The 11,065-nt window shown below is 46.1% G+C and overlaps 1 protein-coding gene across 7 annotated transcripts in view; it reads right to left on the bottom strand.

The window, feature by feature from the left end:
* The window catches only part of LOC137430218 (CYFIP-related Rac1 interactor B), a 102,219-nt gene that overhangs the window by 48,126 nt on the left and 43,028 nt on the right, over positions 1 to 11,065 (bottom strand). For 4 of the 7 annotated variants that reach the window (XM_078780426.1, XM_068120909.2, XM_068120911.2 and 1 more), the window contains exon 2: positions 2,917 to 3,081. In XM_078780426.1, the coding sequence (XP_078636552.1) occupies positions 2,917 to 2,989 (73 nt within the window). In that variant the 5' untranslated portion in view covers positions 2,990 to 3,081. The remainder of the gene's footprint in view (positions 1 to 2,916; positions 3,082 to 11,065) is intronic. The other 3 variants (XM_078780427.1, XM_068120910.2, XM_078780428.1) reach the window with 1 other exon arrangement.

Here is an 11,065-nt window from a genome sequence, read left to right as displayed (position 1 = left end):
AGGGTATCTTCAGCGAGTGGTGGTGATGGTCAATTTCAGCTCTTCCCGCACCTGAGTGAACAGGAGGGTGATGGCCAACGAAGGCGCCAAGGGTGTGAGGGGAAAACGTCCCCTACCTCTCCTCGGTTCCTCCAAGCTCTCGAGTGAGCCCAAATGTTGCCCGCCTCTGTCGAGATGCTGCATGGGCAGCAAAAGCTCCATGCTCCTTCAAAAGTGCACCAAAATCACTGGCATACCAAACGCACCAACAATGGCGAGCTTCTTGTTCAAGCCAGAACCAGGAGAGAGAGGGAGAGGGAGAGGGAGAGAGACTCTTCTTCCTTCTGCTCGAAGCTTCTCGCTCTGACGTCACACTAACCAATCGCCGAGCTCCCCTGTATGTTCGTGACCATAGGCTTTAAATCTCAGTCTGCAAAGGCTTGAGTGCCACACGGATGCCTCCTAGTTTGGATGTGATGTGTTGGCATAATTTATGCGCATGACATCAGCGTCATGTCATAGGGTGTGTTCTTCTTTGGTTGATATACAGTCGTGGCCAAAAATATTGGCACCCTTGCACTTTTTTCATATAATGCACCATTTCTCCCAGAAAATTGTTGAAATTAAAAAATCTTTTGGTATCCACATGTGTATTTCTTTTGTGCGCAGTGGAATAAAACAAAAAAATCTGAAAAGAGTTACTAAATCTTAGTTAATTCCACACATAAATCCTAAAATGACCCACACAATATTATTGGCACCTTTTAGAAGATGTTATAAATAATTATATTTCAAGCAGGTGATTCTACTTTACATTGGAATTGAACTCACCTGTGGTGAGTTCCAGGTGTCTGCAATATAAAAATCACTCATTAAACCAGTTTGAATAGAGAAAAGGAGTCATTCTGCTGTTTTGTGTCACTGTGTGTACCGCAATGAGCATGGAGAAAAGAAAGAAAACCAGAGAATTGTTTGAGAAGGTCAGACACAAGATTGTAGCCAAGCATGGACAATCTCAAGGCTACAAGTCCATCTCCAGAGACCTTGATGTTCCTGTGTCCACTGTACGCAATGTTATCAGGAAGTTTAAGGCCCATGGCACTGTAGCCAACCTCCCTGGACGTGGCTGCAACAGAAAACTTGATCGAAGATTCCAGCGAAGGATTGTTCAAATGGTGGAAAAAGCACATCGATCAACTGCCAAACAGATTCAAGCTGACCTTCAGACACAAGGTACGACAGTTTCAACTCGCACCATCCACCGTGAACTCAATGAAAGGGGGTTCATGGTAGGAGACCCAGGAGGACCCCACTGCTAAGAAAGCCCGACTAGAGTTACCCAAAACACACCTGAACAAGCCAACATCCTTCTGGGAGAATGTCCTGCGGACCGATGAAAACAAATTTGAGCTTTTGGGTAAAGCACATCATCTCTATGTTTACAGAAAACAAAATGAAGCCTTCAAAGAAAAGAACACCTTCCCTACAGTCAAACATGGGGCAGGAGCAGACTGGAAGTTTGGGACGATTACACATCACAATCACGTAATTCAAAACACCACACCACCACGTAATTAAAAACACCTCACAACCACAAAATTTAAAATATCTCACCACCACGAAATTTAAAATACCTCACCACCACGTGATTCAAAACCACCAAAACGTTATTAAAAACACTTCACAACCACGGAAACAAAAGTTTCAGGGAGTAGTTCAGTGACAACACAGACACTGCCCAGATATGTAGATATATAGATAAATGACTGCACTTGAGTTGCTGTTTTGTCATGGTTTACACCAATCATAATACAAACAATTATTTTGCACAAATGCATTTGTAATATACTTGATATTACATTTTATAAACAATTGAAGTTGAAGATTTAAGTAAAAAAAAGCAAATTATTTCCCAAAAAAATTTTTTCAACCTTTTTTTTTTTTCAAAACATTTCAAGAAAAACACCCTTAGGACATACACACGGGAGAGACAGGTGCATACCAGAAGTTTGGTACGATTTCACAAAAAGTTGAGGGAGTAGTTCAGTGACAAGACAACACAACACAAGGTAGACACTGCACAGAAACAAAGTTTACAAAGTTTAACATACAATGCCAACATTATTGAAATGGTTGACATGATGTAACCAAAACATGATCACTCATTTAATAACTTTCATAAATAGAACCTGATATATAGGCAGTTAAGAGCCACAGTGCCTGGTGGTATCACGTGGTGTTGCAGCCTCATATCATGCAGCCGTTACCAAATGACTAATGGGCAACCTTGTATTTGGCAAGTTATCGGTCAGTAAATCCAGGTGTAGTGGCACAAGGGAAGAGCCATTAATTGGTCAGAAAATAAATAATAGGTTAAAAAACAAAAAGTAAGTGTGCCTTTTCCAGCCCATCGACAACTACGCCATGTCACTGTCCTCTCGTGATCGCAAGAAAGGGAATAAAGGGGGACATTTCCCCTGTAGCCTCTTCTTTATGGTGGGCGAGCTGTTGCTGGATATTTGATGATACCATGAAAGAGAAAAACAGGACGTGAAAACACACACACACACACACACACACACACACACACACACACACACACACACACACACACACACACACACACACACACACACACACACACACACACACACACACACACACACACAGGATGATTACCGGGAAGTGGCCCATACTCGCTTGATCCCTTCACGTCACATCCTTCTTCTTGAACCATTGTGATCTCGTTCATGGAAGCACAAATCGATATAAACATAGATGATATTATTGACTTAGTCGACTTTGTTCATTTTGGGTTCTGCTCTTCAATCCAACCTGCCACATTTATTAAATTAATACAATATATAATAATAATGATGATGATGACTATGAGGATTGATTTATTAAGAGAAGATGAATGGCATGTTCTAAACTCACTTTCGAAGTCGAGGAAGAAATTCGGACCTTGTTCCAGGTCAGGGCTGTTCAGGACCTTCAGAAGGTTTCCCATTGCAGAGTGGAGCTCAAAACGAGGGTATAGAAGATCGGCAGCTTGGGGAGAAGCAGAGAAATGTGATGAAAGCAGGTGAGATTATGAGGATGCTGAAAAGAAATGGGGAGATGCAAAAAGTGGGAGGAGGGGGGGGGGGGTGGTTGGGGAACAAGAGTAAAAGGATGTGCATGAAGAGGTGTAAAATATCACAAGGAAATAAATTAGGTTTAAAAATTGTGTTAATAGTGAAGGTGTGAAGAGGAAGGGAAAATGTGGTATGGAGAGATAGAGATAGAGATAGAGATAGAGAGACAGAGACAGAGAGAGAGAGAGAGAGAGAGAGAGAGAGAGAGAGAGAGATAGAGTGAGGGAGAGACTTTTGTATCTTTTTATTATAAAAATAGAAAAGAAAACCCCCAAATAGGGGTCACATTCTCATTTCAAGGAGAAAAACAGAGACAAAAAAAAATTAATACAGTAAAATTATGTACAAAACATTTCACAAAACAATAAACGTTTCTCCAGGATTTTACAAATGACTTCTTTCACACACCATTTGGCCTCAAACTGTGGCAGCCTTCCTGTTATGGAAAAAAAGCAAAGTCCAACTTTACACGGCTCGTCACAAGATTTTTAAACAAGAACAAGGCATTTTCCTCATTAGCTCCAAGATCATCAACTTTTCTTTTCCTTGATTTATACACTGCCATTTTTGCCTGTGCAAGCAGGAAATTACCTAACACATCATTCAAATTCTTGTGGAAGATGTCTAAGCCATAAATGAAAACATTGGAGCTTGGAGATGGCGGCAGGGATTCTCGAAGCTCCACACGGTCTCCATGTTTTCAAAGTTGTCTGTTCACAATTGTATTTTGTCGAAACTGTATTTATCTTTCGGTGTGTGAAGTTATAGTGTGCACCTTGGAAGTTTCTCGGTGTTTATCTTTCATAAATTAATCGTCTGTTTGCCGCGTCGCGAGCAAGGCCTTTGCCGCATCGCGAGCGATTTGAAATCGAAGTTAAGTAATTGTTCCCATTTGTATTTTCGTTATAACTGTATTTATTTTATGGTGTGTGTACGTATATTGCGTCCCGAGGAAGATTTTCGGTGCAAATCTTTCATACCTGTATTGAAAATCGTGTTAATTCGTGTCGTGTCTTGAGGCCTTGTACAGTGTACAACCTTGAGGCTTTGTTTTTCTCTCACCGGTCCGTCGTTTGTGATCCAATAACTTTCGTTCTCTGTTTTCCCAGTCTTTTCACCCCATAGCCTACTTCCTTGTGTAAATCTCAACTCAAAATAAATAAAAAATAAAATAAATAAATTCCTTCTCTGTTCTTATTCTTTGTTCTCATTCGTTTATTCATTCTTATTCGTTCGTTCGTTCTTTGACCACGTGTTTCCCCCCCCCCCCCATTTCCCCAGATAAATTTCACTGTTATTAACCTTCAATGTTTACACTTTCCCCTCAAGTTCTGTATTCCGTCATATATTATAACACCTTTTTCTTCTTCTTCTTTAAAAGGCTGCTTTCGACTTGCTCACCAAATCTATTCATCCCCAGAAAAAATTCCATCTCCTATAGTGCCTTTTTTCTACATTCCCTAAACTCTCCTGCACTCCATCCTCCATCCAGCGTCCTTAAACGTATTTTTAACTCGAAGGTCACAGGAAACTCATTTCGCAATAAATGTTCGTCTCCCATTAATCGTACACTTTCTAAAATCCAATCTCACCCCTCCCCTCCAAATCTTCCCCATCACCCCTCCCCTCCAAATCTTCCCCATCACCCCTCCCTTCCAAATCTTCCCCATCACCCATCCCTTTCAAATCTCCCCCCTTGCCCCCTCCCTCCTAAACTACCCCCTCACCCCTCCCCTCCAAGACTCCCCCTTGCCCCTCCCCTCCTAGACTCCTCCCTCACCCCTCCCCTCCAAATCTCCCCCATATCCCATCCCTTTCAAATCCCTCCCCTTGTCCCTTCGCTCCCAAACTCCCCCCTCGCCCTTCCCCTTCAAATCTCCCCAACCTCATTTCTTCTCAATTTCCCCCCTCTCACTCCCCCTCCTCAAAGCGTCCTCCCCGCTTCTTCCCCCTTCCAACTCTCACCTCCATCTCCCCCAACCTTCTGCCTCAATCTTCCCCCTCCTCAAATAACACCTCATTGTTCCTCACCCAGTCACCATCAAACCTTTTGTCCGCCCCATCCCTCCCTTTCTCCGAGCTATTCTGAAATCTCTGACACACCTTCAACAGCTCTCCCTACCTCTTCCACCTCTTCCACCTCTTACCCTACCCCTCCTCCCCCCTGTTCTGTATCCGATGCTCCCCCTTCCTCTTCATTAACGGTATGGACCTCAAACATCCGGGGCCTTCGTTCAAACTTAACTGATCTCTCCATACAGGTTGCTTCTGTCAAACCAGACGTGATCTGCTTAACAGAAACTTTCCTCCTTCTTGATGTCTCTGATTCCTTAGTATCTCTCCCCGGTTACTCCCTCCTCCGGTATGATAGACCTGAGCCTCGTCCTGGAGGTGGGGTTGCTATCTTTATCAAAAACTCTCTTCCTCACTCGCCCTGCACTGCACTCTCTCCACCTCACCCCCAGGAATACCTCTGGCTACGGCTTCCCCTTCGCTCCCACCTCTTGTTCATATGTGTGTTGTACCGTCCACCAAACAGTGATGACTCCATCTACATCTCGCTGTCGGATAATATGGACCAACTTCTATCTACTCATCCCAACTCTCGCTTCCTCATATGTGGTGATTTCAATTGTCACCATGCCAGTTGGCTGGGTGTGGGTACCTCTCTCTCCAGCCATGGCTCCTCAGCAAAGGACTTCTGCGACTCACTGGGACTGACACAATCTGTCAATTTCCCGACCCGGATCTCAGTCAATGGAGCATCTTCTCTTCTGGACTTGGTTATGACTAACTTCCCTGAAAATGTGTGCTGCTCTTCTTCTGCTCCAATCGGATCATCTGATCATGTCCTTGTTAAAGTGGACATCTCTCTGACCATTCTCAGGGAGCCTGCTCAGCGTCGACGAGTCTGGCATTTCACTCAGGCCAACTGGCATGGTCTTCAAGCAGCCATCAATCATCTGGACTGGTCTCCCATCTCTACCACCTCTGACATCAACTCATCCTGGGATTTCTTCCAAAGTAAATTGCTCTCTCTCATGCACAGATTTATCCCATCTCGTCTTCAGTTGTCATACCCTTCCTCCCGTCCATGGTACACGGAATCTTGTGGTGAGGCTGTTGCCCAGAAACAACTTGCCTTAGTCTCCTGGAAAGCAAATCCAACAGAAGGAAATCTCATTTCCTTTCACAAAGCCCGAAACAAGTGTGTGTCCACCCTCAGGAGAGCCAGGAAACAATATCTCTCCGTTCTCAAGACCAAACTCTCTTATCTGTCTCCCTCTTCCAAATCCTGGTGGCGTCTGGTCAAATCTGTTTCTGGTGTTTGTTCCCCCTCCATCCCCTCCCTTACCTCAAACGGCTACACAGCTGACTCCGCACGTGAAAAAGCTGAATGCCTCAACTCAGTGTTTGCCTCTAAATCGTGTCCCAAACCCATCCCTCTCTGTACCCACCATGCCCAGTCGTACCCAGCTGCTCCTGGACTCCGTGTCCTTTCCTACTGACAAGGTGGAAAAGTTTCTGTCAACCCTCGACTCTGATTCTGCAACTGGACCTGACGGCATCAGCCCACGGGTCCTAAAATCCTGTTCTTCCGCTCTTTCACTCCCTCTCTCTGTTCTCTTCACCCTCTCTTTTGCTCAAGGTCAACTGCCATCTGCTTGGAAATCAGCCAACATCACCGCTTTGCACAAAAAAGGTGCAAAAACAGATCCTAGCAACTACAGACCAATCAGCCTTCTCCCAATTATCAGCAAAGTCATGGAATCCATCATTGCTTCGGATATGAAATCTTTCCTCTTCTCCAATGGCTTGATCTCTGATCATAAATTTGGTTTCAGACCAGGTCACTCTACTCTGGACATGCTGCTTCTGCTGTCTCAACAACGGATGGAGGTCCTCAATGCCAAACAGGAAATTAGAGCCGTCTCCCTCGACATATCACGTGCCTTCGATACGGTCTGGCACCCCGCTCTGCTCACCAAACTCTCCTCCTTTGGTATCCATGGAAATCTCCACGCATGGCTGGCGGACGTCCTCTCTAGTCGTCGTCAACGTGTGGCCCTGAATGGGTTTCTCTCATCTCCTCTTCCTGTTCAGGCTGGAGTTCCCCAAGGCAGTGTTCTGGGCCCTGTGCTTTTTCTGGTCTTCATCAATGATCTCTCTGACTCTCTTGAAAATCCTCTATTTCTTTGCTGATGACTCCACTCTCTGCCGCTCCATTCCTCATCCCTCAGATCGGCAGTCTGCAGCCACCTCACTCTCTGCAGACCTGGACAAAATCACAGACTGGGCAAACAAGTGGAACATGTCTTTCAATCCTGACAAATCTCACACTCTTACGATGTCTCTCCGAAAAGACCGACTGCACAACCCTCCCATCTACTTTCTCAACAATCCTCTCCAAGAAGTTCTGTCGCTCAAGCTTTTGGGTCTCACTATCTGCCATGATCTTTCTTGGGAAAACCACATTTCCAAGCTGGCCTCCAAAGCCAGTCGCCGACTGGGCATCCTCCGTCGTACGAAGTCCTTCCTTGGCACACCTGAGCTCCTCACCACATACAAGGCTTTCATCCGCAGCTCAATGGAATACTGTTCTCCCCTATGGGCTGGTGCTCCTGCCTCACACCTGGCTCGGCTTCACGCTGTTGAATCCAAAGCTTTCAAAATCATTGGAATCTCCCACGATGAAGCTATCTCTGAGGGCCTTTCACTCACTCACCGCAGGCAGGTAGGTGGTCTTTCTGTCTTCTACCGACTCCTCTCCGGCCTTGCTCCCCCAGCTCTCTCTGTGCTCTGTCCCCCAAATATTCCGACATGTCGCACAAGATCTGCCAGCAACCCTCTGATGGTTAAACTGCCGAAATCTTGGCTCTCTGCTCACCTTCACTCTTTCATTCCTCTTTTCTCCCGCCTCTGGAACAAACTCCCACACTCCCTTCAATCCCACTCCTCCCTCCAGGTCTTTAAAACAGCTGTTCACCACCATCTCTTATCTTCCCCCATCCAAAACCTTGATCTTTTCTACCCCCACTAATTCACCCCAGATCCACCTTGTTTGAAATTCCAACTTCTTTCCTGGAAGTCCTGGCAGAAGTCCTGGCAGTCCACCTTTACTCTCTTGAAAATCCTCTCTATCTCTTTGCTGACGACTCTACTCTCTGTCGCTCCATTCCTCATCCCTCAGATCGGCAGTCTGCAGCCTCCTCACTCTCTGCAGACCTGGACAAAATCACAGACTGGTCAAACAAGTGGAACATGTCTTTCAATCCTGACAAATCTCACACTCTTACAATGTCTCTCCGAAAGGACCGACTGGACAACCCTCCCATCTACTTTCTCAACAATCCTCTCCAAGAAGTTCTGTCGCTCAAGCTTTTGGGTCTCACTATCTGCCATGATCTTTCTTGGGAAAACCACATTTCCAAGCTGGCCTCCAAAGCCAGTCGCCGACTGGGCATCCTCCGTCGTGCAAAGTCCTTCCTTGGCACACCTGAGCTCCTCACCACATACAAGGCTTTCATCCGCAGCTCAATGGTATACTGTTCCCCCCTCTGGGCTGGTGCTCCTGCCTCACACCTTGCTCGGCTTCACGCTGTTGAGGCCAAAGCTTTCAGAATCATTGGAATCTCCTGCGATGTAGTCAACACCGAAGGCCTTTCACTCACTCACCGCAGGCAGGTTGGTGGTCTTTCTGTCTTCTACCGACTCCTCTCTGGCCTTGCTCCCCCAGCTCTCTCTGTGCTCTATCCCCCCAATATTCCTTCAGGTCGCACAAGATCTGCCTGCAACCCTCTTATGGTTAAACTGCCAAAGTCTAGGCTCTCTGCTCACCTTCACTCTTTCATTCCCCTTTTCTCCCGCCTCTGGAACAAACTCCCCCACTCCCTTCAATCCCACTCCTCCCTCCAGGTCTTTAAAACAGCTGTTCACCACCATCTCTTATCTTCCCCCATCGAAAACCTTGATCATTTCTACCCCCGCTAATTTCACCCCAGATTCACATTTTTGAAATACCAACTTCTTTCCTGGAAGTCCTTGGTGTCCTTGCGTTTTATACCTATCCTGCCTCCCCCCAGGCCCTCTGCCTCCCACACATCTCCCGATGTCCCTGCCCTCAAATGTTGTGTTTGTGTGCTTCCTCCCCTTCTCTCCCCATCTTGTCGACCGCTCCCCTTTTTATATACTTTGTTTGCTTGTTTGTTTGATAAATGTTAGCTCTTTCACAAGCCTCGACTCTGTACACCAAAAAAAACAAACAAACAAAAAAAAAACCTATTGAAAACCAAACCAATCCTGCCAAAACAATTCTTAAGAAAAATAAATAAGGGAGCCAACCGTTGACATTCAACATAAATATGAAAGAGGTTTTCAGGCCTTTTACAAAATGGACATTCATCTGCCAGGAGACTTGAGAAGCGGTGCAGCAAGTGGTTAGAAGGGAGGATCCAGGGGGCAAGTCTCCATTGGAGGTCGCCATGTCGTGGCGGCACAGGAGGATGATAGAATCCTTTCCAATTCGGAAAATATGGGGGGGGGGGGGGGGGACAAGGTAAGAGGTCTCTCCATCGAACCCTCCGCTGTGTCATTTGTCCTTGTAAAAGAAAACCTACGCAACCCAAATAGAGGTCTTTTTGTTTCGGAAAACCATTGGATCCTATGCTAAAAGAGGTACAAGGAGGAGAGTTGGCAAGAGAAAACTTGCAAATAAGTTCAGGAAAGGTAGCAGGAGAAGTACCTTGTTCGTTGTCTGCTTGGACTTGCTCCCAATTAGGTGCAAGCTGTGCATAGGTATGAAGCACACAGCGTAACATGCGTGCCACAACACTGGAGGATCGCACGCCAACCAGGCTTGCCAGTGCATCAGCTCCAATCCAACTGCCATTTGGGCTTAAAAGATCGGCGACCGATTTATGTTCTTCGCGACAAAGCATTGAACGAGACACCTATCAGCAGGCATATCGTGGAAAATTGAATTGTAAAACAAACGCACCATCAGGAACATTTGCCTTGTGTACGAATGCGTGGCTCTTGTTGTCGTTAGAGCTCGCCATGCGTTTAGTTCACTCTGATAAAACCTAGAGAGGGGAGACATATCAAGATGAGAAAGATCCATCAAGAATATAGCGTGGTCATAGCCTAGTCTCCCCGCCTGCTGCAAAAGGCGACGAGCGACGTTAACCCAAGCTGGAGAGGGGTGCATGTACAGCATGCGTAGAGCAACCGAAAGTCGAAAGGCCATTAACCGGCTCTTTATGTCAACCAGGCCTTGGCCTCCATCGGTCAGTGGCAAGCCGAGGACCTCGGGTCGCAACCAGTGCTTTCCATCCCAGAAGAAAGACACAAAGCACTTCTGGAGCTGTTGAAGCAACACTACCGGAGGGTGCAGCACAAAGAACCTGTGCCATAGGGTAGAGGCCACCAAACTGTTGATCACCAAGATCCTTCCACGATAAGACAATTGTGAGATCAGATTTCTCCATTTTTGCAGTTTTCCTTCAACAAAATCCGACAGACCAGACAAATTATTTGCTACTGTGGCGTCATTACCCAAGAACACTCGAAGGTATTTCACACCATCAGTGGCCCAAGAACACTCGAAGGTATTTCACACCATCAGTGGCCCATGCAAGAGGAGAAGGAAGTCTTGGTGCCAAGTGACATGACGGACCAAGCCAAAAGGCGCTCGTTTTGTCCCAATTCACTTTGGCGGAAGAAGCCTTTTCAAACACGGATAGACAATAACGGACAACATTAATGTCATTGAGGTTCCGCACAAAGACACACACATAATCAGCATATGCCAGCACCTTAATGGGCCGTTCAAGATGAGAAAACCCAACCCCGGTTAGTCTAGCACGCAAATAAACCAGTAAGGGTTCGATGGAGAGAGCATAGAGCAAGCCAGAGAGGGGGCAACCTTGTCGAATTCCCCTGTTAACAGG

Source organism: Myxine glutinosa, chromosome 6 (assembly GCF_964187855.1).
Source record: "Myxine glutinosa chromosome 6, kmMyxGlut1.1, whole genome shotgun sequence".
Lineage (NCBI taxonomy): Eukaryota > Metazoa > Chordata > Myxini > Myxiniformes > Myxinidae > Myxine > Myxine glutinosa.
This window is presented reverse-complemented; position numbering and strand designations above follow the sequence as displayed.